The 25,456-nt window shown below is 41.3% G+C and overlaps 1 protein-coding gene and 2 pseudogenes across 2 annotated transcripts; 2 read left to right on the top strand and 1 right to left on the bottom strand.

Moving 5' to 3' along the window:
- The first annotated feature begins 5 nt into the window (after positions 1-5).
- On the top strand, positions 6-5,945 carry B2M (beta-2-microglobulin). Its single transcript, XM_060618692.2, has 4 exons — positions 6-133; positions 3,346-3,621; positions 4,159-4,186; positions 5,423-5,945. The coding sequence occupies exons 1-3, from the start codon at positions 67-69 to the stop codon at positions 4,170-4,172; spliced, it is 357 nt and encodes a 118-aa protein (XP_060474675.1). The 5' UTR covers positions 6-66; the 3' UTR covers positions 4,173-4,186; positions 5,423-5,945.
- Positions 5,946-10,547: 4,602 nt separating this feature from the next.
- Positions 10,548-11,117, bottom strand: LOC132669178 (dihydrofolate reductase pseudogene; annotated as a pseudogene).
- A 4,291-nt stretch (positions 11,118-15,408) lies between these two features.
- LOC132669177 (E3 ubiquitin-protein ligase RNF4 pseudogene) lies at positions 15,409-20,821 on the top strand (annotated as a pseudogene). The gene is made up of 2 exons (XR_013556268.2): positions 15,409-15,669; positions 18,073-20,821. The product of XR_013556268.2 is annotated as an E3 ubiquitin-protein ligase RNF4 pseudogene (transcript).
- Positions 20,822-25,456: the final 4,635 nt, after the last annotated feature.

The raw sequence follows: 25,456 nt of genomic DNA, 5'->3' as shown, positions 1-25,456 counted from the left end.
CGTGGCATATAAGTAGAGGCGCTGGGCGGGCTGGCCAGTCCTACTTCTGGCGCTGCTCTGCTAGCAATGGCGCGTTTTGTGGTCTTGGTCCTGCTCGGACTGCTCTATCTGTCCCACCTGGATGCCGTCCAGCGTGAGTGTCCCCTCTTGTTCTAGCCCTTCCTCTTCTGTACCCCGATCTGTTTGGCTGTCTCAGCTTTAACTCTGTAAGTCACCCACTCCTTCTCCTCCCTGGGGACTAGCCGCGGGCTTGGTCTCCGGGCCGGGTAGCGGTGGGGTGGCCGGGCAGTGGGGAGGGGTGTGAGCCCAGGACACAAGTATCCTTTTACTTCTTCGGGAGAGAGGGACGGGGGACGCCTTTGGCGTGCCCGTGCCAGGTGGGTCAGGACAAAGTTTCGGGGTGATGACAGACTTCGGAACGACCGAGGTGGGGGAGGGTTTCTCTTCCGCGTAACCTCTAGTTTCCCGAGCGCAGCTGCCTGGGAGGGCTGGAAGGCGGGTCCTAAGGACGCGGGATCCCAGGCTGTAAATGGGTGGAGACGTCCGACTGGGCTTGCGGGAGGCACCGCGCAGGTACTTCGGTCCCCTGCAACTCTACTCCACTCGGATCGCGGATTTCTCCGGCACGCCCGGCGGGTTCACCCGCCCAACAAACAGGGGAGGGATCCGCACGTGGCATTTGTAGACTGCTTTGAGGTGTTACGAAGCGCTTTCACATCATTTAATTCACTTGTTGCCATTACATGTCGCTTTTAATAATCATAAGAGCTACTAGTTATTGGTAAGGAGCGTGCCGGGGACCTTTTGTGCTTTATGTCACTTGATTTTGAGATGAGCTTACGAATGTGAATATAATGGTTATCATCAGCATCTCACAGATAAAGGGAGATACCGAGCGTTTAACTTAAACACACAACGTGGGAGAAATGGCAGACAGTCGAGGGGGACTAGAACATTTTTGGGGGGAAAATGGCTCAACTTTGGCTCTACTGCCTGTGGTTTTCCAGTACCTCCTTGTCACCTTCGGGTGTGAGATTCTTGCTAGCAAGCTGGAGAGCATTCGGGCCTTGTTTCCTTTTCTTCACAGAGGGCTTCCTCCTCGGCTCTTTGCCTGGTTCTTTCCAATAAGAACTAAGCCTCTACTTTCTGTTTTGAAAAAGCGAAGGTTTACAAGTCAGGGAGATTGTAAAACCAGTGATAAGGATAATCAACCTGGTTGGCCAGGTTGTCTGTCATGGACACTCTAGATCCTGAGCACGGTCTATATACCTTTCAATATACCAGACCCTCTCACATTTTCCCCTCACAAAAGCCTCTGTGAAGCTGGATCTTTTGATCATGAGATAAAGGTATTTATAATCTGTTTACAAAGTAAAGCACAGTTACTATTATTGATATTTGCTGGCAACTATAGAAATCTTTAAAAAAATAAGCTCACATTAAAAGAAAAATCTTACTTTGAAAATTTCTAGGGTAATACATGCCATGAATAGATCACTTCTAGAAGATACATAAGAAATGGGTAATGATGATTGCTGTTGTGGGGGAGGTCTATTTTTTGCTCTGTCCCCGTGTGGGTTTTGTTTCAGTGTGCACAGAAGTTGATTTTTCAATTAAGCTTCAGAAGAACTGTCCAAAAGTCACAGAGCCAGTAAGTGGCTGAGCCCAGAAACAAACCAAGGCTTATCTGATACTCATCTTCCTCTCAGAAGAGATTATTGTGATGTTCTTGCAGAACCCTGCCTGGCTCCCTCATAGAGAGAATTCTAGGCCTGATGAACTTGTGCTCTGATTCTTGTGGTATTTATTATGTTCTAATTATTAGAAGCTCCAATATAAAATGCTTTCTGATTTGTCCTCACTTTAACTTAATGAAAAAAAATCAAAGCTTCATTGGGATCCCCAGTGTAGCTCCTATTGGGGCTGGTGATCTTTCCTTTGATGATGGGGTGTTTGTAGACAGATATATTTGGTCAGAATATCCTGGCACTCCTCCCTATCACATCCTGGACATGGAGGAGTTGCCTTTTAGTGATCTTGTACCCTGCATGTGTGTGTATTTAAAAGTGAATTATACACATGAATTAGTGTCAGTCTGTGTGCTTAGTAGCAGTAATACTTCTCTTCATTGGATGAAAAATATGGAAGTAGAGTTTTTGATAGTTTCTTTCCATATCCCCAGGGTAGATCTAGTTATGCATCCCATTTTGGAAAAGCATATTCTATAGCAGCAATGTATTTCCAACATGGCTAGTTGTAGCAATCACTTGAGGGTGCTAATTAAAAATGCAAATCCCACTTTTATACACATTACTCCACTTAGTCAAAATGGAGAATATGTTCTTTCCCATTTGCCACGGTCTTCACCCTTACATAATGTTCTTACCGAGCCCATATCACTCATTTATGGTATCTTCTGACTTCTTTTTTTTTTTTTTTTTTTTTTTTTTTTAATTTTTTTTTAACGTTTATTTATTTTTGAGACAGAGAGAGACAGAGCATGAACAGGGGAGGGTCAGAGAGAGGGAGACACAGAATCTGAAACAGGCTCCAGGCTCTGAGCTGTCAGCACAGAGCCCGACGCGGGGCTTGAACCCACGGACCGTGAGATCATGACCTGAGCCGAAGTCGGCCGCTTAACCGACTGAGCCACCCAGGCACCCCGGTATCTTCTGACTTCTGTAGGCATTTAAGTTTTGTTTGAGGTAATACTAATAACAACATGTGCCACTTACAGAACAATTGGTATGTGCCAGGCACTATTCTAGACACTTAATACATATTGAGAAGTCAGATGGGTGTGGGTCTAGGCAGGAGCATGAACCAAAAAAGAAAGTAATAAATAGTAAAAAAAAAAAAAAAAAAAAAAAAAAAGATAGGCTGAAACAAAGTACAGTAACATGAGTTTTTTGATGTGGCTATTATGGAGAGTGTATGAAATGAGAAATGAAGTTTGAAAAGGAGGGTGGGGCCAAATCATGAGGACTCTTGAGACATGTGTTGAGGAATTATATGGGTGCTGAGAAGCCATCAAAAGTTCTTGAGAGTCTCCACATAAAGGTCTTAAAGATTTGGCACAAACTCCAGTGACAGAAGACAATACTACTAGAAATCTGTAGAAAAAAACCAAAAAGCCACGAGTAGAGAAAGTATGTGAAAAAGATACTAAATCATGGTTTATCCCTCAAAATGGGTAGCTTTTTGGAAAAGTAGACAGAGTGGAAATGGAATTGGGAGAAATCAGTGATCAGATTTAAACATTGTTGCCCAATCTAGCTTTAGACCAAGGTGGCCCCAAGTGAAATACCGTGCAACTTTCATTTGTCTTTCCTTGATGTCCCTCAGATCCTCCAAAGGTTCAGGTTTACTCCCGTCACCCAGCAGAGAATGGAAAGCCAAATTTTCTGAACTGCTACGTTTCGGGGTTCCACCCACCACAAATTGATATCACCTTGATGAAGAATGGAAAGAAGATGGAAGCGGAACAGACAGATCTGTCCTTCAACAGGGACTGGACTTTCTATCTTCTGGTCCACACCGAATTTACTCCCACTGTTGAAGATGAGTATAGCTGCCAGGTGAATCATACTACTCTCAGTGAGCCCACGGTCGTTATGTGGGGTAAGTTTTTAAGTTCTTTCCTTAGCTACTGACAGTTGTATCTGAGAATAGGCACAGCTTAAAGACGCTTTGATATAAAAAAATCTGCATACTGCAATTGACAGGGAACATTGTAAAGCTCTGATTAGTGGCACCTTGAGAGACCTCTGCACAGCATGATCCCTAAAACAGTAGTTTCCCTGTAGCAAAAACAGGGAGCAGCAGTAACCAGCAATTGCACAAATGCACACAAACTCCTAATGTTTCTTACCTGCTAGCTTCTTTGGGCTTTCCTGACAGCCTCATGGATATGTAGAACCATCAAAAGTCTCAGGGAGGCACAGGCCTTTGTGAGACCTGCTATCCTAGTTCCTTATCCAGTACTCCCTTGATGGGTTGGGATCTGAGCCTAGTAGGCAAGGTTGGCCCTACTGAGTATTCATGGTTAGGGACAGCAGGCTATTCTAACAGCCTCATTTGTAACAGTTTTAGACATTTGTTAGCATATGGTATTTTAAAAGTAAAACTTACTGTCTTTCTCCATTTTCTTTTTTGTAGAGCGAGATAAGTAACCAGCATCATGGAGGTAGGTGAAAATACTTTCTTGTTTCACTGTCCTGGGGACTAAAGACAACTCTAATAGGATAACCCTCATTATAGGGAATATATTAATCAGGATAGCATTTCAGCAGGCAAATAATCCTACACGGAATACATTTTCTTTTCCTGTGGAGTGGCATGAGAAAGGTATGTAGCCCTAGTCTAATGCTGCTGGCGTCCCTAGCCCTCTAAACAAAGTCAGAGGAGCTGTTGGAGTGGTGTAACAGGATAGGGGCAGCCAGTTTACCTACATTTCCTGCGAAGGTCTGATCTTTCTTCTTCCACTTCTACAGTGTGCATCTCTGGGCCTTCAGAAATGAACTGTTCTCTTCCTTTGCATAGCAGTTGCTTTGTTATTCAGCCCGAAGAGAGGAGTGACATGATTCTGCAGACATCCTGTTCCTTCAGTCTCTTGTTCAGCCTTAGTGTGTGGGCGCTGTGTTTGCCTTCTAGAGGCTCCAGTCCAATAGAGGAGAGAAATGGAGGGGCGCCTGGGTGGCTCGGTTGGTTAAGTGTCCGACTTTGGCTCAGGTCATGACCTCACAGTTCATGGGTTTGAGCCCTGCATCAGGCTCTGTGCTGACAGCTCAGAGGCTGGAGCCTGCTTCAGATTCTTTGTCTCCCTGTCTTTCTCTCTGCCCCTCTCTGCTCACTCTGTCTCTTGCTCTCTCTCTCTCAAAAAAAAATTTTTTTTAAATACAAGAAATGGAAACATTGTTATGATGCAATTTAAAGATACTATAATATATGTATCTACAGAAACTTCTAGCAGCGTGAGAGAGGGAGGAATTGGACTTCTCTGCATTGTTGGTTGGAATACAGAGATAGAAAATACAGCTTTTCAGTGAAATTCTACTTCATAGGGTACCATCATAGCGAAAACCTATTCAAATTTCCCATTATGTTCTAGCACAGGGAAATCGATTTGAGAGAGCATCAGAGAGTTTGGGTGACCTGCCCAGAGTCACACAGTTACTAAATGGGAGAGCCAGGACCCTACCTCTAATACCAGCATTCTTTCCTCTAAGGTTATAGGAAAACCAATGGGATAAATTCATGGGATATGCTCTTGGTAATGGGTTTGGATAATTGTCTGCAGCTATTTCTTTTACAAACAGTGATTTACACAGCAGAAGTTAGACAAGTGTGTTGATGTGATCTGTAATCCAAATAAAATAAAATAAATGCATTTGCTAACAAGCCTTTTTTCTTTTTTTTTCAGGTTTGAAGATGGTGCATTTAAATTGGACTATTCCCAAATCCTGCATTCTTTTTAATGCTGTTAGCCTTTTATGTTCCATGATACAAATCATAAAGTTATATTGATGATAATACAAGTATAATCTACTTGATAATTCTCTAATGGGCACTGTCTGGCATATTTGACCTGTCTAGGCATATAGATGTACGTTTCAGGGCTGGAAGCTTAGAGGTGGGGTGGGGAGGAGAGAATCCTCATGTTCACCATTAGTTTCTTTGCCAGATCTGAACTCTCCAGTCTCTTCACACAAAACTCAATAAGAATATAGCTATGCATGTTTAGAATTAACTTCCAGTTTGCATACTCTGCTGGGAATTGTGAAATGTTTTGAAAGATAACTGTCAAATTATTGGTAATCTGTTATAGTGCATAAGGCATTTCCTATATAAAATTCCTATTGACTTCTTGCATGTTAGAGCCATTGTTGCATATAATTTGACTTCTGTTGATTTTGTTTTACTAATTAAAACAATGGTAAAAACTTGATGTGTTCAGTTTCTTATATTTTACTCCCTCTGTTACCCCTTTGTTTTAAAACAGGAAAACAGGGGGCGCTTGGGTGGCTCAGTTGGTTGAGTGTTCGACTTCAGCTCGGGTCACGATCTCACAGTTTGTGAGTTTGAGCCCCGCGTTGGGCTCTGTGCTGACAGCTCAGAGCCTGGAGCCTGCTTCTGATTCTGTGTCTCCCTCTCTTTCTCTCTGCCCCTCCACTGCTCATGCTCTGTCTCTTGCTCTCTCTCTCAAAAATAAATAAACATTAAAAAAAATTATAAAACAGGAAAACAGTCTTCAAGAGTCACTCGGAGAAGAGTGTAAACCACTGTTATATAGGGCTTAACTCACGGTGGACAGGGCCTCAGTGATCTGCATTGTACAGATGAGGAATGGGATCCCAGGCAAATTAAATGACTTAGGGTGACACAGTGCTCTGCTGGCATAAAAAACATGCCTCTGTCTTTTAGCCAGTGTTCTGTTCCTTTTTTTTTTTTAATTTTTTTTCCACAGGAGATGCACAGCTGCTACCAAGACTGGGGCCAGCTGAGACAAGCAGTTTTAATAAGGTGCGCGCGTCTTCCGTGGGAGGTGACCTGCCACGGTCACTGCCAGGAATAAGGTCCCACAGAGTGCACAGTCTGGATACACAGTGTTGGCAAGGTTTGCACCAGTCTTCCAGGGGAGGGGACCTACAACTCTAAGACTGAGGCAGGCCCAGCTGGAGGGCACAGGGTGTGGCATAAGCAGTTAGGTAGCGAAAACCAACAGCTGTGCTGGTTTCCGCAAGTGGCCCTGTGTTTATGCTGGGGGGTGGGGGAGGGACTTCCTGGAGAAGTCCTTCACCAAACTTAGAGATTTAGTAAATAATTCTCCCTTGCATATGCCCCAGGAGGTTTTTCTGAAAGGTTTTCAGCCTTTCTTCAGATAAGGCTGCTTCTATGCCTTATCTCTATGGGCTATTTGTTGTGCTATCTCTTTAAGGACACAGACTCAGTTTCCTATTGCTCTCCTAAGGGCTGCTGATTTTTAAAGTTCTAGGCTTTAAGTCCTGCTGGTTGTAAGAACTCAAAAAATTTAGCGCCTCTGTTTTTCAAAGCCAAATGTTATGAGGATTCCTCTTCCTCATGCAGGCTCCCCAGTGTGATAGTCTATTTTTCTCCCCTTACACACCCACAACTCTCTCCCTCCAGCAACCAGACATTGGGGGTTTAGCTCCCCAGCTCATCTCTGTCCTTCCTACCCTCTTCATTGTGGCTTCTGTACATTTCATTGTAGAGTTTGTTTTGCCACTCTTCAGGTATTTTTCTTGGTTATTTACACTGATGTGAGTGTTATCAATAGTTGTGTCCATGGGACAAGGTGAATTTAGGGTCCTCCTACTTAGCCATCTTTCCCAAAAGTCCAGAACAATTGAAAGTAGACTTTTTAAAAAATATATCATTCTGCATACTTCTGTATGATTCGAATTTTTACAGCTTTTATTATTTGAGCATAGTTCATTGTTTTTAAAAAGTAATGTTTATACAGGCAGAAAAGAAAAAAAAATCTTGTTAGTCTCACCACTCAGAGATGATCACTTATGACTGTTCAATGTGGCATGGTTAGCTTTTCAGGAGATTTTTATTAAAAGAAAAAAAGTCATTGTTGAAACTGAAGATGACACAAATAAATAGAAAGATAGTCCATGTTCATGGTGGATTGGGAGAAACAATATTGTTGAAATGTCCATACCATCAAAAGCAATCTACAGATTTACTATAATTCCTATCAAAATGCCAAAAGCATTTTCCATAGAACTAGAACACATTGTCCTAAAATTTGTATGGAGCAACGAAAGACCCCAAATAGCCAGAGAAATCTTGAGAAAGAAGAACAAAATTGGAGGTATCACAATCCCAGATTTCAAGGTATACTGCAAAGCTGTAGTAATCAAAATTGTATGGTACTGGCACAAAAATAGGCATATATTTCAATGGAACTGAATACAGAACCCAGAAATAAACCCACATTTACATGGTCAATTAATCTATGGCAAGGAAAGCAAGAATATGCAATGGGAAAAAGACAGTGTCTTCAACAAATGGTGTTGGGAAAACCGGACAGCCCCATGAAAAGAAAATGACTGGATCATTTTCTTACACCATACACAAAAATAAACTCAAAACAGATTAAGGACCTAAATGTGAAACTATAAAAATCCTAAAAGAGAGCATAAGCAGTAATTTGTCTGACATCAGCCATAACATCTTTCTTCATATGTCTCCTGAGGCAAGGGAAACAAAAACAAAAATAAACTTTTGGGACTACATCAAAACAAAAAGCTTCTGCACAGCAGTGGAAACAACCAACAAAACTAAAAGATAGCCTACTGAATGGGAGAAGATATTTGCAAATGACATATCCGATAAAGAGTTAATATCCAAAATATATAAAGAATTTATACAACTCATCACACACAAAAAAACAAATAATCCAATTAAAAATGGGCAGGAGACATGAACAAACATTTCTTCAAAGAAGATATACAATGGCCAAAAGACATGAAAAGATGCTCAACATCACTCATCATCAGGGAAATGCAAATCAAAACCACAATGAGATATCACTTCACACCTATCAGAATGGCTAACATCAAAAATGCAAGAACAAATGTTGTTGGCCAGGATGTGGAGAAAAAGGGACATTTGTGTACTGTTGGTGGGAATACAAGCTGGTGCAGCCACTATGGAAAACAGTATGGAAGTTCTTCAAAAAGTTAAAAACAGAATTATTGTATAATCCAGTAATTCCAGTACTGGGTATTTTCCGAAAGAATATAAAAACACTAATTTGGAGAGATACATGTGTCCCTATGTTGATTTACAATAGCCAAATTATGGAAGCAGACCACATATTCATAATATGAATGGATAAAGAAGATGTGGTATATATATAATATAATATTACTTAGCCATAAAATAGAATGAAATCTTGCCATCTGCAACAACATAGATGGATCTAAAGGGTATAAAGCTAAGTAAAAGAAGTCAGAGAAAGACGAATACCATATGATTTCACTCATGTAGAATTTAAGAAACAAAACAAATGAACAAAGAAAAATAAGACAAACAAAAAAGACACTTAACTAGAGAGAACAAACTGGTGGGTGGGGAGGTGGGTAAAATAGGTGAAGGGAATTAAGACTACATGTATTGTGATGAGCACTGAGTAATGTATAGAATTGTCAAATCACTATACTGTACACCTGAAACTAATATAACATTGTGTGTTAATTACACTGGAATTTAAAAACAAACAAACAGACAAAGAGAAGCAGCATTGCACTGGGTGTACATCTTCCCAAGAACATCGCTTTGGAAAAATATTATTTAATTTAATGTCCAGGTTTTTCAAATTATATTTTGACAACGTTAAAAGAAATAAAACATTAGGAAATGGTCATTGTTATTATTATGATGTTTATTTTAAGAAATTTATATGTTATATCTCATTTTTATTTATATGTTATATCTCATTTTTTTCTCACTATCCCTAATGAAAACATGGCATAAATGGAAACAATATAGGAACTGGTAAATGTTGTCTTTGCTAGTTTTTGTCTTCTGTCACTCTCCCAATATCTTTGGGCTATTGCTTTTTACTTTATTTCTTATACCCTAAGCTCTTGAGGAAAAATTCAAGGTCTTTCCTTAATAAAATAAATATTTTGTCTGTGATATAGCCATTAAGGTTTTAGGGGCAAAAATTTGCGTTATCTCTCCTTGGACTCTTGGCTTCTAGGTTTTTTGTTTTTTGTTTTTGTTTTTTAATTTTCATTTTCTAATTCATTGAAGTTTAGTTTCCAACTTCATAATTTTGGTTTCTAGCATTATCCACTTTCAATTCATTACCTTTTTTCTAATTTTAGCTAAATGCTTGTTATTAGGTTTACTTTTTGATAAAGAACAGTCTAGTCTTCTAGCATCATAATATCCCATGGAATCTCACTGTAGATCAGAAACAGAGATTTTAGAGGTCTCAGACCTTCTCTTTTAACCTTCAAAAAGGTAGTGTCCTACTGGCCTCTTTACTATCCCTATAGAATATACTGGAGTTCTCAACTTGCTGGTTCCCTTTCTGAGTGAACAGAACTTTTTTTCAGAATTGTGATATGCATCGAGAATTCATAGTCCCTATTTTGATCTAATTGTCTTTTAATATCTGAGTTCTTGCTCTTCTGTTTATAATTCATTTCTGACCTTTGGACAAATTCTCTCCAGTCCTCTCTTTAGGTCCTGCTTTAAACTCATGCTGTTAGGAGACTTTCTCAGTTTGGCTCTTGGTAGATATGCTACCTTAGGCAGGGTGCTGGACCTTGATGGGCATCCTACAGTTATAGCAAGAAATGCTTCACAAATCGTATCTGATATGGTCTAGTTAAGACTGATCTTAACTATAGTCTAATTAAGATTAATTAATAAAAATTCATTGCTTAGAAATAATTATCCATTGACCTAAAGTCAACAAAAGTCTTTTTTTTCTAATATGAAAACATGTAATTGTTTGGAGGGGAGGGGGAACAACTTGAAATACATTAGAAAACACCTCCACATTAATCATTCTTTGCATATACTTCAAATTTGTACTCAATGCCTTTCTCCTCCTGGACATCAGAAAGAATACCTGGGTATACTGGGGGAAGTTTATATCTCTCCAAATCAAAGTCTGGAAAAAGTATGTCACTTTCAAATTCCTGCATAATCCTTGTCACAAATAGTCTAAGGTGGCCTGGTTTCTTCGTGGTTTCCTTATAAACAGAACTGCCTCCCACTATCCAAACCATGTCCACTTTATTTGCTAATTCCAATTACTCAATAACTTTTAAGGCATCATCCAGACTTTTGGCAAGAAAAATGAGCTTCTTGGGGAGGTTCTTTAAGGTCTCAACTGAGAACTAAATTAATTCTTTTCCTTTAAAGGCTGATTCTTCTTGGGAATAGAGAACCATGTCTTCCTACCCATAATCACTAAATTTTGCTTACGTTCTATGAGGAAGATGTGGTCATTCTTTGGAAATAGTGTACTTGAATTCATTCCTGAGCGGGGGCTACAGCACGCCCCCGTTCTTGCAGATGCCCATGTTCTGGGACACCGCGACAATGCAGTTTAGGGGAAGAACCATGACAGCACTGTAAACACCTCTGAGCTGGCTCACCATCCTGGGATTCCCCACCCTTTGTCAAGCTTGGCACAAAATTGTCTCCTTGGACTCTAGGCTTTTGGAAAAAAATCAAAGGGTAACCAATTTGGATCCTAGATATTTTAAGAGAAATAAAGTATCTGTGAATATTTTGATTGGAAGTTTCATGCATTAAAAACAATCTTGATGCTTTGGAAAGCTATAAGAAGGACTGATAAAAAAAATAAAAAAACAACCCTGGTAAATAGAATTAAAAAAATGTTTAATCATGTATCAAGCACTTACTATGCACTAAATTTCATACATTTTCTCTCATTAGTTGGATTCAGAATTATTTGTTCTCTTTGGTCCTCTAAAACACAGATGATTTAAAAGTCTATGAAAGGAAGGAGATTATTTCTATCTTTATAGCACAGGCCTGACTGAAGGCCGCAGTAATGTGAGATTTCCCCACCCCCATGGGCCACTTCCTCTTTTTATTGTTTTCACGTAGAAAAAAACAGAGGACTCTTGCTGCTACACAATGCTATAGTGCTATCTGAAAGGGTTTTCTAGGTATCCTTACTGTCTGAAAGTGTGCATGCCATTTTCATCATCTGCAGAGTCAGTGAGCATGTTGGGTTGAGTTCTTGCAGAAGTATGCCCTGAATCCAGAATTTGGATGCTATGACTTATAAAGAAAGGGCTTCCAGGAGAAACCAATAAGCAAAAAAGGAGTGGGGCAGGGGGGAAGGGAGGATGAAGAATAGGGAACCGGAAGAAGCCAAGTGAAGGGGTGATTTCAGAAATCCCACACTCAGCCTGGTCCCATGGGAGCTCTAGAACAAAAGAATACCCCTCAAAGTTAGTTCTGTCTTGAAGCAAAAGAGCTGGGCTTTGGTACCTCACAGGAGCCTGTCTCTGGCTATAAGCTATAGAGCGTGTAGTTGGATGAAACATTAAACTCCCAGGTACTTTCAGCTCACTCCAGTGCCTGAGGGTAATCTGCAGGGCTGGGATAACGTGCAGGTGCTAGCTGTCAGCAGCAAAATATGAAAAAGCTGGGTATGGACTCATTGAGTCTGGGTGAGGCATCAGTCTGCTACTGCGTGTTTCCTGTTAGGTTTCTCTACAGGGCCTATAAGGCATGCAGTCCCAAACTTTCATTAAAAGTTCAAAGCTTTGGGGCACCTGGGTGGCTTGGTTGAGTGTCCAACTTTCGCTCAGGTCATGATCTCATGGTTCATGACATTGAGCCCCCTTTGGGCTCACTGCTGTCAGCCTGTCACAGCAGAGCCCACTTCAGATCCTCTGCCCCCATCGCTCTGCCCCTCCCCACCATGTGCTTTCCCGAAAATAAATATTTTTTGCAAAGTTCAAAGTTTCGGGGTGCCTAGGTGGCTCAGTTGGTTGAGCGTCCAATTCTTGATTTCAGCTCAGGTCATGATCCCGGGGTCTTGGGATCAGCCTTTTTATCAGGCTCCAGAGTGAGCAAGGAGTCTGCTTAAGATTTTCTCTCTCCCTCCCTCCCTCCCTCTCTCCCTCTCCCTGGCTCATGCTCTCTCTCTAAAAAAAAAAAAAAAAAAAAAGTGTGAATGCCATTGAAATCAGACCTGAGTTTGAATCCTAATTCCACAAAAGAAATTGGAGAAATCATTATTACTGGCTTGACTCTTTTTTTAAGTTGTTTGTTTGTTTGAGAGAGAGGGAGAGAGAAAGTGAGCACACATGTGAGCAGGGAGTGACAAAGAGAGAGGGAGAGAGAGAGATTCCCAAGCAGGCTCTGGCTGTCTGCCTGGAGTCAGTCAAATGTGGAATTTGATCTCAGGAACCATAAGATCATGACCTGAGCTGAAATCAAGGCTTGGAATCTTAACCGAGTGAGTCACCCAGGTGCCCCCCCCCCCCCGCCCCCCAGCTTGACTCTTTGTCACCAAATCCATACAAATGAGATAATTATTCTTATATCATAAAGTTTATTCACTTATTAGATCGATCATTCATTCAATAAATATGGAGTATTTACCCCATACCAGACACTGTTCAAGGGTTGTTCTCAGGAAATAGTGGTAAGAACTCTGTAAAATGTAAAGCTTCAGGCGATTGCTTTTACTTGCAGTGGTTATTTTCATAGCTTACAAGAGCAAGTAAAATTACCTAAAACCATAGCAAAGAGATAAAAGGGAAAACTTTTTGGCTCTGAGCTGGTGAAAAAAAGAAAGTATGCCTCTACTCCTTTCCACGAAGGGTTTTAGGTAAACGTCTTCACTCATTCTGGACAGTGCCCCACAAAGGGAAACTTGCTCTCTTCTGGCACTCTCAGGATTTCTGGGAATGATCTTGCTTGGAGAATTTACAAACTGAATTCTCAGGAGCTTCTAGCCCTGCCTCTGTCACAGTTCACCCTCTTTCAAATCTCTTAATTTTTCCTGGCCTCAATTTTCTTACCTGTAAAATGAAGGGTTCTGCCACTAACGTGTTAGCACAGTAAGCAGGTCACTTGAATATACTGGAACCTTATTTGCTATATTTCTATGGTGGGGAGTCAGTACTCAAGCTAAGGCTTGGTAGACTGAGGTGAGTACAGGCCCAGGACTCCACTGCAGACGAGAAGTTTTAACTTCAATCAGATCCAACACCTCCTTTTTATAACTCTTTACTGTTACCCTTTAGTAATTTGATTATGAAGGTTAAGCAATTTAGTAATTGAATACTCTATCCTGGCCGTACTGGCTGCTGTAGGAGGTGCCGGATGCTTGTAACGTGGCCTAGGGTCTCTGTAAACTGTGACATGGAAGACTGAGAGTTACACTATAACTGAATCTGATGGCTCAGATTCAGATATGGTGTAAGGGTTAAATTGTAGTGTAGGGCTAAGGAGTAGCTTGAAAAATAACAGCTTTGTTCTGACATTGAAGGTCAAGAGATAACAGCCTTGCTTTACTCTTGTAAATTACGCTTCATACTCTTGTAAATCAGGCTTTACCAATGAAGGAAACAAAAGCTCAAAGAGCATCAGAGGCAAGGTCTAGGAGATCCACTGGTTGCAACTTAGGGGCAGAAAGTCTAAAATAATCACCTCATTTGTCAACTGTTTCTAACTCCTGGCAACTGTTTCTAACTCATCTGGGAACTGTTTCTAACTCATCTGGGAACTGTTTCTCTGTTCTGTTCCCAGGTAATGATAAAACGATGTGATCGCCTTTAAAAACTCTGTGCCCCGGCTGTTCAGGGCCGCACTCTTATGGAGAGTGTTGGTCCCGATCCGTCGGCCTTGCCTCTGATTGTAATAAACTTTGTTGTGACTGTCACTGGAGCCCATAGCATTCTGTTTCAGGAGTCGTGTGGATGCAACAATGGTATTGCTGGCTGTGGTGTGATCCTCTAAAATGGTTAGAATATCTAGGTAAAATTCCAAGTATAAGAACAAAACAAAACAAAAAACCTGAAACACATCTTCCTTCTAGTTGTCTGGTAGTTTGCATTCCTGGAAAATTCAGTGTATATAGTCTTGGCCTAATCCCCTGAACTCAGAAAATCTCTCGTAGAAACTTCTGTTCAGTTGGCAATTTTACCTTATAGGAACTAAACTCCTAGAAGCTTCTGTCTAGCTGTCAATCTTACCTTTTAGAAACAAACTAACAAACTGCTAGTACTGAAAAAGAAACATTTGAGGAAGATGACTACCCAGATGATTCAGAAAGGGCCTAGCTGTTACCTCAGCCTCACTACAATGTTAAAATCCCCTTCTGGATATTTATCCCACACTTAAGTTAAAGGAGCCTGCTTTCCCTGGTTCAGAGAGACACAGCTTTGGAAATGATTCCCCATGATCTCCTTGTTTGTACAAATAAAGTTTACCTTGTGAGGCAACTCCATTTGGTGTAGTTGCTGTCTGTAACTCAGCAAGAACTGGGCCCACTTTGGTTCAGTAACTGTTCTGGCATAGTAAATAGTCAATATATACCAAGAAATAATTGAAAAATAAAACACATTTTTACATGCGCTTGTAAAGCCCAGATTATAAAACAGATTTTTCATATATTGAGAGATAGATAGAGACAATGTGTGCGTGTGGGAGGGGGGTGGTGGTGCCAGGGGCCCCTTGCCCTCTGCCCCTATATGCCTGTAGCGACCACTAAAAACAGCCTTGTAAATTTCCAAAACTTTTAGAGAGGCGTACTGCCTCTACTGAGAACCACTTTTCTAGAGGGTGGGAAGTTGCTGATCTAACAATAAGAGGAGATAAAAGGGAAACAACAATCCGGTGCCTCCTTTTTATCAGTAAACAGGAGCCTGGAGAAAGATGATAAGGTCAGGAAAGTCCCCTTTTCTAACCTGGAACACCAGCTTTCCACCTAGAGACTGGTGACAAGCTACCATGGGCTCGGGTTTTGATTGGGCAGTTGAGAAACTAAAACAGCAGCTTAAAAGGAGGGAAAACCCCAGTGCTTTCCGCCGCCGTCCTGTGGATAACTCGCGCAGAGAGACCCCTTGCTTGTGACCTTGGGTGTGTTCGCCGCCGAATGCCACCACCCGCCGGTGCAAGTTCACGGTGAGCACCCCATCCCGTGATGTCCCCTCCCTCTGCTTCTCCTTATCCACTGGCTCTCCCTGGCCCTGCGGCCTCTGGGTGCTTCTTCCCAGCCCAGTGTAGCCAGGCACCCGGGTTCGGCTCGCCCAGACTCAGTCCAGATGCCACAGGGAAGCAGCCGAGAGGCTGGAAAGTGGCGCGCGGCTGGAACTCACGCTTCCTGTTCTATTCTCCCAGGAGAGCTGACTCAGCAGGACTGGGCTGGACAGGACAAAATAGCTAAATCATTGATGGGATATGTGGGTGGGGTCAGTGGTGGTGGGCAGGCCCGTTGTGAAAGGCAAACACTTGAGGGTGGTATTCTGGCAGAAAGCAGGTGTCTGTGGGGTCTAAGAGAACAACTGCCTGGGTAAGCAGGTTGGCGCTTCCGGTGGAGACCTGAGCACTGTGCCTTCCTCAAGGTGCCCTCTTTCCATTTTCCTTTCGGGTTCCACACTTTCCCACCAGGTTCTAGGGCTTGTGTCTAAATCCGGATTGTATCACATTGTTTTGTGTAACATTCCTATGGCAGCTTAGGTGTTTGTTTTGGTAAAAGCTTTATTGAGAAATTATTCACAAACCAGACAATTCATCAATTTAAAGTATACAATTCGGTGGGTTTTAGTATATTCACAGAGTTGTGCAAACATCACCTCAATTTTAGAACATTATGCTCAAAAGACACCCTGCACCCATTAGCAGCCACTTCCTATTTCTCCTCAACACCCCAGGCCTAACGATCCACTCATCTTTGTCTTTTTAGATTTGCCTATTCTTGACATTTCATATAAATGGAATCATACAGTTTGTGGTCTTTTGTGATTGGCTTCTACTGCTTAATATGTTTTCAAAGATTATCCATATTATAGCAAGTATCTGTACCTTATTCTTTTTTATTGCTTAATAATAAATACTCCATTGTATGGATATACCACATTTTGTTTATCCATTCATCAGTTAATGGGCATTTGGCTTGTTTCCACTTTGGGGCTATTATGAATAATATTATCAACATTCATGTATAAATTTTTTATTTGGACATAAGTTTTCAATTCTCTTGAGTATATACCTAGCAGTGGAGTTGCTGAGCCATATGGCAACTCTATTTTTAATCTTTTGAGGAAGTGACAGACTGTTTTCTAAAGCTGCTGCACCATTTTACATTCCCACCAGCACTATATGAGAATCCCAATTTTTCTACATCCTCACCAACACTTTTTATTATTTATTTTTAAATCTTAGTCATCCTTGTGAGTGTGAAATGGTATCTCATTATGGCTTTAATTTGCATTTTCCTAATGATGGCTGAGGATGCATTACTTTTAAATTACAAAATAATTTTTAGAAAGGATTTACATGCTGAGGTTTTGAGAACTTTAACGGTCTACGTTGTGTGCCCAGTGTCACAGAGCCTAGACTCAAACCCAGTCTCCCTATGCAAATGCTTGAACTCTATCCCTTCTTCCCTAAAACAGAATCTGGGATGAAATGCTTCAAGAAAACTCCTCTCGCTGTCTCTGTTAGAAAGGGAACACTGGGCATGATGAACCTCTGCATGGACTAACTGGTTCATTTCTTATTTGCTGTTAGAAACCCAAATGTGCAGGGTACCTGGGTGGCTCAGTCAGTTAAGCATCCAACTCTTGGATTGGGCTCAGGTCATGATCTCAGAGTTCATGAGATGGAACCCCACATCAGGCTCTGTGCTGACGGGGCAGCGCCTGCTTGGGATTCCCTCTCTCCCTCTCTCTCTGCCCCTCCTCCATGCTCTTTCTCTCTCACTCTCAAAATAAATGAACATTAAAAACCGAAAGAAAGGGGGCGTCTGGGTGGCTCAGTCGGTTGAGCGTCTGACTTCAGCTCAGGTCATGATCTTACAGTTTGTGGATTTGAGCCCCATGTCAGTCTCTGTGCTGACAGCTCAGGGCCTGGAGCCTGCTTCGGATTCTGTGTCTCCCTCTTTTTCTGCCCCTCCCCTGCTCACATTCTGTCTCTCTCAAAAATAAGTGAACATTAAAAAAAAATAAATAAAAGAAAGAAAGAAAGAAAGACCTAAATGTGCAAAGAACTTATTGGTCTCCATTTTTACTTTGTAAAAAATAAGTGTTTCCTTGAGATTCTGACACTGCATCTTGGATGAAATAGTGACCCTTTCTTGGTATGCAGCACTTTTGTGCTTCTCTTCATGTAAGTGCCCCTTGGGCTTCTCCTGCTTCCCATTAGGACATGGAATAAGGAAAGATACAAAGTTGAAACCTTGTTTAAATGCATAACTACTAAAGTATTTTGAAAACACATTTTTTTCTTTAGATATCTATCCATTTTACACTACTATCAATCTTATTTAGATATTACCAAAACTTAATTTCTCTTTTTTTTTTTTAGTTAAAAATTAAGATTGAGTTGTCTTAAAAGTGGCTCCCAGAAGCCTCACAAACCCACCCACCCACGTGGGAACACAGCACTTGTGGAGGTGGAGACAGGACTGGAACCAGAATCAGAGTTCAAATACACCAGAAAATCTGGGCTCTAAATTCTTATGTAAGTCGGAGAGTGACTGACCAACAGCTGGGGACTTTACCATTCACTGTAAACTTTGGCACAGATCACTTATTTCTCTGAAGAGTGGATCCAACAAGCACAATGAATACAAGAATGTGCAGCAGTAGCATGGTGAATTCCAGACAAACCCAAGAATTCTGTACAGCTGGGGAAGGAGGCCCTACTCCTGAGATGGTCTTAGAAACAGAACTGATAGATCTCAGGGAAAGTGATGAAATAGTTGACCTCACCTGTGAATCCCTAGAACCTGCAGTGATTGACCTAACTTGCCACGACTCTGTTGTGATTACTGAAGAAAGGAGGAGGCCAAGGGGAAACAAAAGGTCACTCCAAAGGCAAACTGGCAACTGTGTGGTGAGCAGTGATAAGGAGGAGCTGAGGAGAAACAGAGATGTGTATGTGACCAACAGGACCTCCCATAATGCCCTGGAAGAAGAAGCTTTAAGTTGCACACTACCTGGTTATATCCGGTGTCGAATTTGTATGGACGGGTACTCGGATATTGAACTGAGTAGGCGACATGTTTACTCTACAGAATGTGGCCACATCTTCTGTAGTTGCTGCCTCTCCACTTCCCTTAAATATAGTAAAAATTGCCCAGTTTGTTTGAAAAAAATCAGCTGTCATCAGTACCACCGTATTTACATATGAGGTATACCGTATCATTCAGGACAGACAAAACTTGGGTGGATTTTTCCATGTCCTCATGCAGAAACTGTAGGTTGTTGACATCCTATACACTGGACCTAAAAAGGCTGCTTTAAAAATTGTTTTCTGGGATGCCTGGGTGGCTCAGTTAAGCGTCTGGCTCTTGGTTTTGGTTCAGGTCATGATCTCACAGTTTGTGAGTTCAAGCCCTGCATTGGGCTCTGTGCTGACAGTGCACAGCCTGCTTGGAATTCTCTCTCTCTCTGCCTCTCTCAAAATAAATAAATAAAAATGTAAAAAATTATTTTCTGGAGTATATAAAAAACTTTTTAATTTCTCACACACTATGTATGAGACTACTTTTTGATTCCTTCCGTTTCATGCTTTAAGGCTGGACTTTGGTTGTCATAATATGCCAGAAGACTAGTGGTTGTCCTCAAAGCAATTTTTCTTTTTTTTCTCATAGTAATCACTTTTTAATTGACCACATATGGGCATTTTGGATCATGTAAACAAGGGCAACATCCTAGAGATGGTGGAGCAAGTAGATGGAAAGAGACTGGGAGACTGACAACTTTGCAGGTCAGAGCCACCATACAAATTTGGACTTGTACTTGAGAGACAAATAAACCTTATTCTTATTTAAGCAACCATATACTAGGTCTTATTTAGAGCAATGGAAACTTTATTTTAATTAATGGACCAGGTAGGGTGCTGTCTCTGGGTTTCTCTGGATTTCCTGATTCCATTGGAGTGGAAGGAAGTCAGTCCTTTCTGACCACTTCTCCACCCAGCAGGGCAGAGGTGGGCACATGGGCAGGCACCATGTCCTCTGAGACTCCTGCTGGCCTTTGAGGCCAGTTGGAGGAGTTGCCTAGGCACATGGGAATCTAGAGTTGTGGTTCTGTGCTTTCTGACCTGCCAGAACACAGAGGAGATGCCGTCACCCTGGCTTTACAGGTGTGGCTGTGTCCACCACACTGGTCAGCTAATCAACAAGTTGGCACGCTTCTCTGTTAACAAACACATCACTGCACCACCATCCCAGCTGCTCCAGGGCCACTGCCCACCCTCTACCTCCCAGCCAAACACAGACTAGTTCTTTTTTCTTTTGCAGAGGATCATATAGCACTCACAGTTCAGACTGCACTTTAGAACTGGAGAGAATGAGATTTCTACAGTGCTCCCTCCTTTTTCCTCAGAATGAAATGGGCAGTAAAGTTTGTTCCTTACTTACTATGGCTGTAGCAGTGCTGCTCTCCTCCATGGAGGCTCGGTCGTGCTGATGGAACAGTGCCCATGCCTGTGTCATGTCTGTCTACACAGTGCATTCTCTGAAATGTTCCATACCCCAGGCTTCAGTTGCTTGACATGGCACAGGATATGCAAGATAAATGTGGTATATTCCCTTCTGTGTGTTCCTTTGTATGTTCTAAAGTGAAAAGAGGAAGAAAAAGAACAGGAAAATGAAAAAAAATTGAAAAAAGTTCTACATATTATCTTCCTACATTTCAATAGATCATTTTATGTACCCCACTTTGGAAACTATTAATTGCTCTGTGACCTAGCACACAGTGTATCAGAAAACTGGCTAATGACTGAAACATCTGAGGTGCCTATTAAATGCAGATTCTGCTTTTATACATCTTGTCCATGTGATCAGGATAAAGAGCAGAGTCTCTCCAGCTTGTCAGCAGCCCTCAACCCTCCCTATCGTATCCTGCCTAGCCCACTACACATTTCCTTTACCTGCCAAGCTTATGTAGACATTTGAGTTTTTAGCTCTGCTTTCAGAGGAAAAAATAGAGGAGATTCTGAATTTTTCAAAAAAAAAAATCAAGATAAATTTTATAGACAACAAAATGCATTGATCTTAAGTGCATAATTAGATGAGTTTGGGCAAATATATACATTCATAATGACCAACATCCCAATTAAAATACAGAACAATTCTGTCATTCCAGAAAGTTCCCTTATATCTCCTTCTAGTCAATCCCCCCCACCCCTCCTTCCAACCCCCACTCCCCCACCCCCCCACCAACAACCACTGTTCTGATTACTGTCACCAAATACATGCTTGGGAAAACCGACTTTTATTACTTCATTGTCTAGCTTACCTCATCATCAAGGAAAATATGATAGGGATTTGGAGTATAAGCAATAGGCAGGGATCAAATATTTGTTTTAGTGGGAGCATGACTAATATTACCTCTTTTAAGAATTGAAGCAAGAAATAAGTCAGTCAGAGAAAGACAAATACCATATGATTTTACTCATGTGGAATTTAAGGAACAAAACAGATGAACATATTTATTCAAAAATAGAGAGGCAAACCAGGAAACAGACTGTTAATGATAAAGAACAAACTGAGGGTTAGTGGATGGAGGTAGGCTGGGGATGAGCTAGATGGGTGCTGGGTTAAGGAGGGCACTTGTAGGGATGCACACTGGGTGTTGTATGTAAGTGATGAATCACTAAACTCTATGCCTGAAATTATATTACACTGTATGTTAACTAACTGGAATTTAAATAAGAACTTGAATAAAGTAAAATAAAACGTTAGTTCAAAACAAAACAAAAAAGAAGAAAAGCCTTTTGTGTGGACAGTTAAGGGTACAGTAACTATTAATAAGCATTAATTGAATGCAAAAAATAGAAGGAAGACAGTGTCATTGATAATGACACCTGCCATTCATTAAGTAATAGCTGTGTTCCAGGCATAGTACTAGGCACTTCACACATCACAGGCAGTCAATGCATAAACCTAGGCAAGAGCAGGAACCCAATAGGATGTAAGAGCAGAAGCTGAATGGAGCTGCCACAGGGCATACTAACTTGAATAATTTGGCTGACTATTGTACATAGCTGTGGAAAGAAGTGAGAAATAAAAGAAGAATTAAGGCCACATTATGCATAGAGCATTGTTTGCTGTATTATGGAGTTTAGAGTTTATTTTACAGGTGCTAAGGAGCCCTTAAAAGGCCTGGAAAAAAGCCTCCAGAGAAAGATTCTTAAGGATTCAGCATGATCTTCAGTGAAGGCCGAAGATGCTGTTTGAAAGTTGAGGGGAGGGGCGCCTGGGTGGCTCAGTCGGTTAAGCCTCCGACTTCGGTTCAGGTCATGATCTCGCGGTCCGTGAGTTCGAGCCCCACGTCGGGCTCTGTGCTGACTGCTCAAAGCCTGGAGCCTGTTTCGGATTCTGTGTCTCCCTCTCTCTCTGACCCTCCCCCATTCATGCTTTGTCTCTGTCTCAAAAATAAATAAACGTTAAAAAAAATTAAAAAAAAAAAAAAGAAAGTTGAGGGGAAAATATGGTAGTGGAATTCAGAAGGGAAGATCCTGCTGTTGACTTTCCTCTCAAAATAGAAGTGAATTTCATGAAGTGTATAAGAAAAGGATGAAGTAATCTCGGTCTGAGGAATTTGGTAGTCCACTGTACTCTCCTGCCCTCGGATGTCGAGCAGTTCTATTTTAGAACAGCCAGCAGAGCTATGCAAACCTTTTGAGCTGTGGCAACTCCTAGGAGATGGTGTTTGTTCAAAGGTGGCAATGATAGGACTCCAGGGGGGTAGGTGTGGAAGTTTGGATTTAGTTTTCAGGTACCTTTTTGGAAAAGTAGAAGCTCATTTGGCCAGAGTGGAAATGGAATTAGGAGAGATGGACATTCAAATTTACTCACTTGAAGCTTGATCTAGCTTTAGACCAAGTTAGCCCCACAGTGAGATAATCCGGCAATGTACATCTATCATTTCCCAATGTTCACTGAAGTTATAGCAGAGAATGAAAACCACATTTCTTGAGCTGTAATACAGCTGGATTTCATCAACCACAGATTGAAATTGAACTATTCAAGAAAGGGGTTAAGAGAGACAGAGGAGAGAAGTCAGACTCAAGTTTCAGCAAGGTCCGGTGTTTTCCAATTCTCTAGTCCACACTGAATTCATCCCTATTGTAAATATTAAATACACCTGCCAAGAGAAACAAGTTACTCTCCAAGAACCTAAAATTGTTACAAAGGATAAACTTTTAGGTTCTTTCCTTAGTTACATCAACTAGATCCCACTGATAAGCTATTAAAATCTGTGTACTGGGATGACTATCCCAGGGAGTATTAATAAAGTAAAATAGGTTTCAATGACATCATTAGCTCAGTGTCTATCTCTAAAATAGTAGTCTCCCTGTAGCAAGAGCCAGGGAGCAACAGCAGCCAACACTTGAACAAATGCACACAAACTCCTAAGGTTTCTTACCTACTGGCCTCCTTGGGCTTTCCTGACAGCCTCATGGGTACTTAGAACTGACAAAAGTCTCAGGGAGGTACGGGCCTTTGTCTGCGGGCCCTGCTATCCTAGTGCCCTATTCAGTATTCCCTGGCTGTGTTGAGATCTGAGGCTAACAGAAAAAGTTGGGCCCTACTGGGTAATTCATGGTTAGGGACAGCAGGCTATTCTGCCAGCCTTATATATAGTTTTAGGGGCACCTGGGTGGCTCAGTTGGTTGAGCGTCTGACTTCAGCTCAGGTCATGATTTCACAGTTCGTGAGTTTGAGCCCCACACTGGGCTCTGTGCTGACCGCACAGAGTCTGCTTCAGATCCTTTGTCTACCTCTCTCTCTGCCCTTACCCTGAGCGTGCTCTCTCTCTCTCTCTCTCTCTCTCTCTCTCTCTCGCTCTCTCTCTCAAAAATAAATAAACACTAAGAAAATATATTTAAAAATATTTAAAAAATAGTTTTGGACATTTTTAATACATAGTATTAGAAGTAAAACACACGGTTTTCTTCTATCTCCAATTCCATAGTTCAATTTCACGGTATTATGCAGGTAGGTTTCTGACTTTGAGAAAATCTTTTTCTGTTTCACTATCCAGTGACTATTCACTGACAGTTCTAGCATGATCACTCTCACTGTATGGGAGACATTAATGAGGGTAACATTTGATATGGGCCGTTCCCTTACCCCCTTAGCGGTCAGCAGGCAAAAAGATCCTACAGGGCATATTCCCTTTTCCTGTGGTGTGGCATGAAAAGGCATATGGTCTCAGATGTGGCTCCGCCAGGAGCACCCACACTCTAAAGGGAGGACAGAGGGGCTGCTAGTGTGGTGTGACAGGATAGAGGTGGTAGTTACTCATACCACTTGGCTCCCCTGTGTGAAAGTGCCTTCAGAGATATTGAACTTCTCTCTGCCTTTCCTCTGAACAGCCCAACCTACAGAGATGACAGCTGTTCTGTTGTCCAACCAGAAGAGAGAAGGTTCACTGCATTGCTGGGCATGGGCCATTCATTAATTCATTCATTCATCTGCTCATTTACCTGGTATTTATTAAATTTTGATAGCGTGGTAGGCCTATGTGGTTAAAAAGATATTCATCTTTTTAAGAGTCCTTTCCTCCAAGTAGCTCATAGCTAGTGGAGAATAGATATGAAAAATATTTATAATACAATGAAAGAAATAATGCAGTGTAATAAAAGCTATGATAGAAATATCTGCCAGGTCCTAGCTGAAGCATAAAAACAGATATAACTCTGACTTATCAGTAACTTCCTTGGAGTCTAGAAGATAGAAAATTGAATTTTTGATTTGTATTCAGCTCTGTTGGAGTCCCTCAAGATTAATATCTACTTATATCTCTTGTTACATTTCAAGACAGAAAGTTAATTTGAGGGAGAGTATTTGTAAACAATTTACTATACCAGTGTCAGTACAATGACAATAATAATAGCTAGTGCCATTTATTGGGTGCTTCCCATGTGCCAGGTGCTGTTAAGCCCATTACATACGTCATCTCATTTAATCCTCACAACAATCCTATGAGGTAAGTATTATCGTCTCTTTTATATATGTTAAGATTTGAGGCTTGGAAAAAGACAAGTAACTTTGCTTTATAACTTTGTTTTTGTTTTACTCTTTCCCCTACATGGTAAAATCTGGTATGTGTAGTTTCTTTGAAGTGCCCCTTTGTGAGATTTGGGACCTCATGCAATATAGGTTTTGGCATCACAAACTTTAGAGGCAGAAGGGGAGTCCTAGGAAGTCACATTTTATAGGAGGAACTGATACCCAGAGGAGTTCAACATTTCAGCCGTTATTCAGTTCTCTGGGTTCTCTACTGGGAGAAAAGGCTTTTGTCTTCTAGGCCAGTAAGTATTACTGCCCCAAAGCTACAGGCTCAAGGATGTGCAAACTCTAGGATTTAGTACAATCATCTTTACTAAATGCTGTTAAACATTTCAGCCAACAACAAAAATATTCAAGATGGAGGCACCTGGGTGGCTCAGTCGGTTAAGCATCTGACATCAGCTCAGGACATGATCTCACAGCTTGTGAATTTGAGCCCTGTATAGGGCTCCGTGCTGACAGCTCAGAGCCTGGAGCCTGCTTCAGATTCTGTGTCTCCCTCTCTCTCTCTCTGCCCCTTCCCTGCTCGTGCTCTGTCTCTCTCTGTCTCTCAAAAACAAATAAAAAATGTTAAAAAAATATTCAAGATGAAACAAAATTAATTTTTTAAAGTTAGGAACACAGTTCCTAGCTCAACATCAGAACTTCATAGCTGATTCG

The sequence above is a fragment of the Panthera onca genome, chromosome B3, assembly GCF_046562875.1.
Source record: "Panthera onca isolate mPanOnc1 chromosome B3, mPanOnc1 haplotype 2, whole genome shotgun sequence".
Classification (NCBI taxonomy): Eukaryota; Metazoa; Chordata; class Mammalia; order Carnivora; family Felidae; genus Panthera; species Panthera onca.
This window is presented reverse-complemented; position numbering and strand designations above follow the sequence as displayed.

Excerpts from the sequence above, each read along its gene's own strand:
- B2M (XM_060618692.2), top strand. The coding sequence starts at position 67 with ATGGCGCGTTTTGTGGTCTTGGTCCTGCTCGGACTGCTCTATCTGTCC. Across the intron at positions 134-3,345 it reads CCACCTGGATGCCGTCCAGC|ATCCTCCAAAGGTTCAGGTT; the intron begins GTGAGTGTCCCC and ends GATGTCCCTCAG.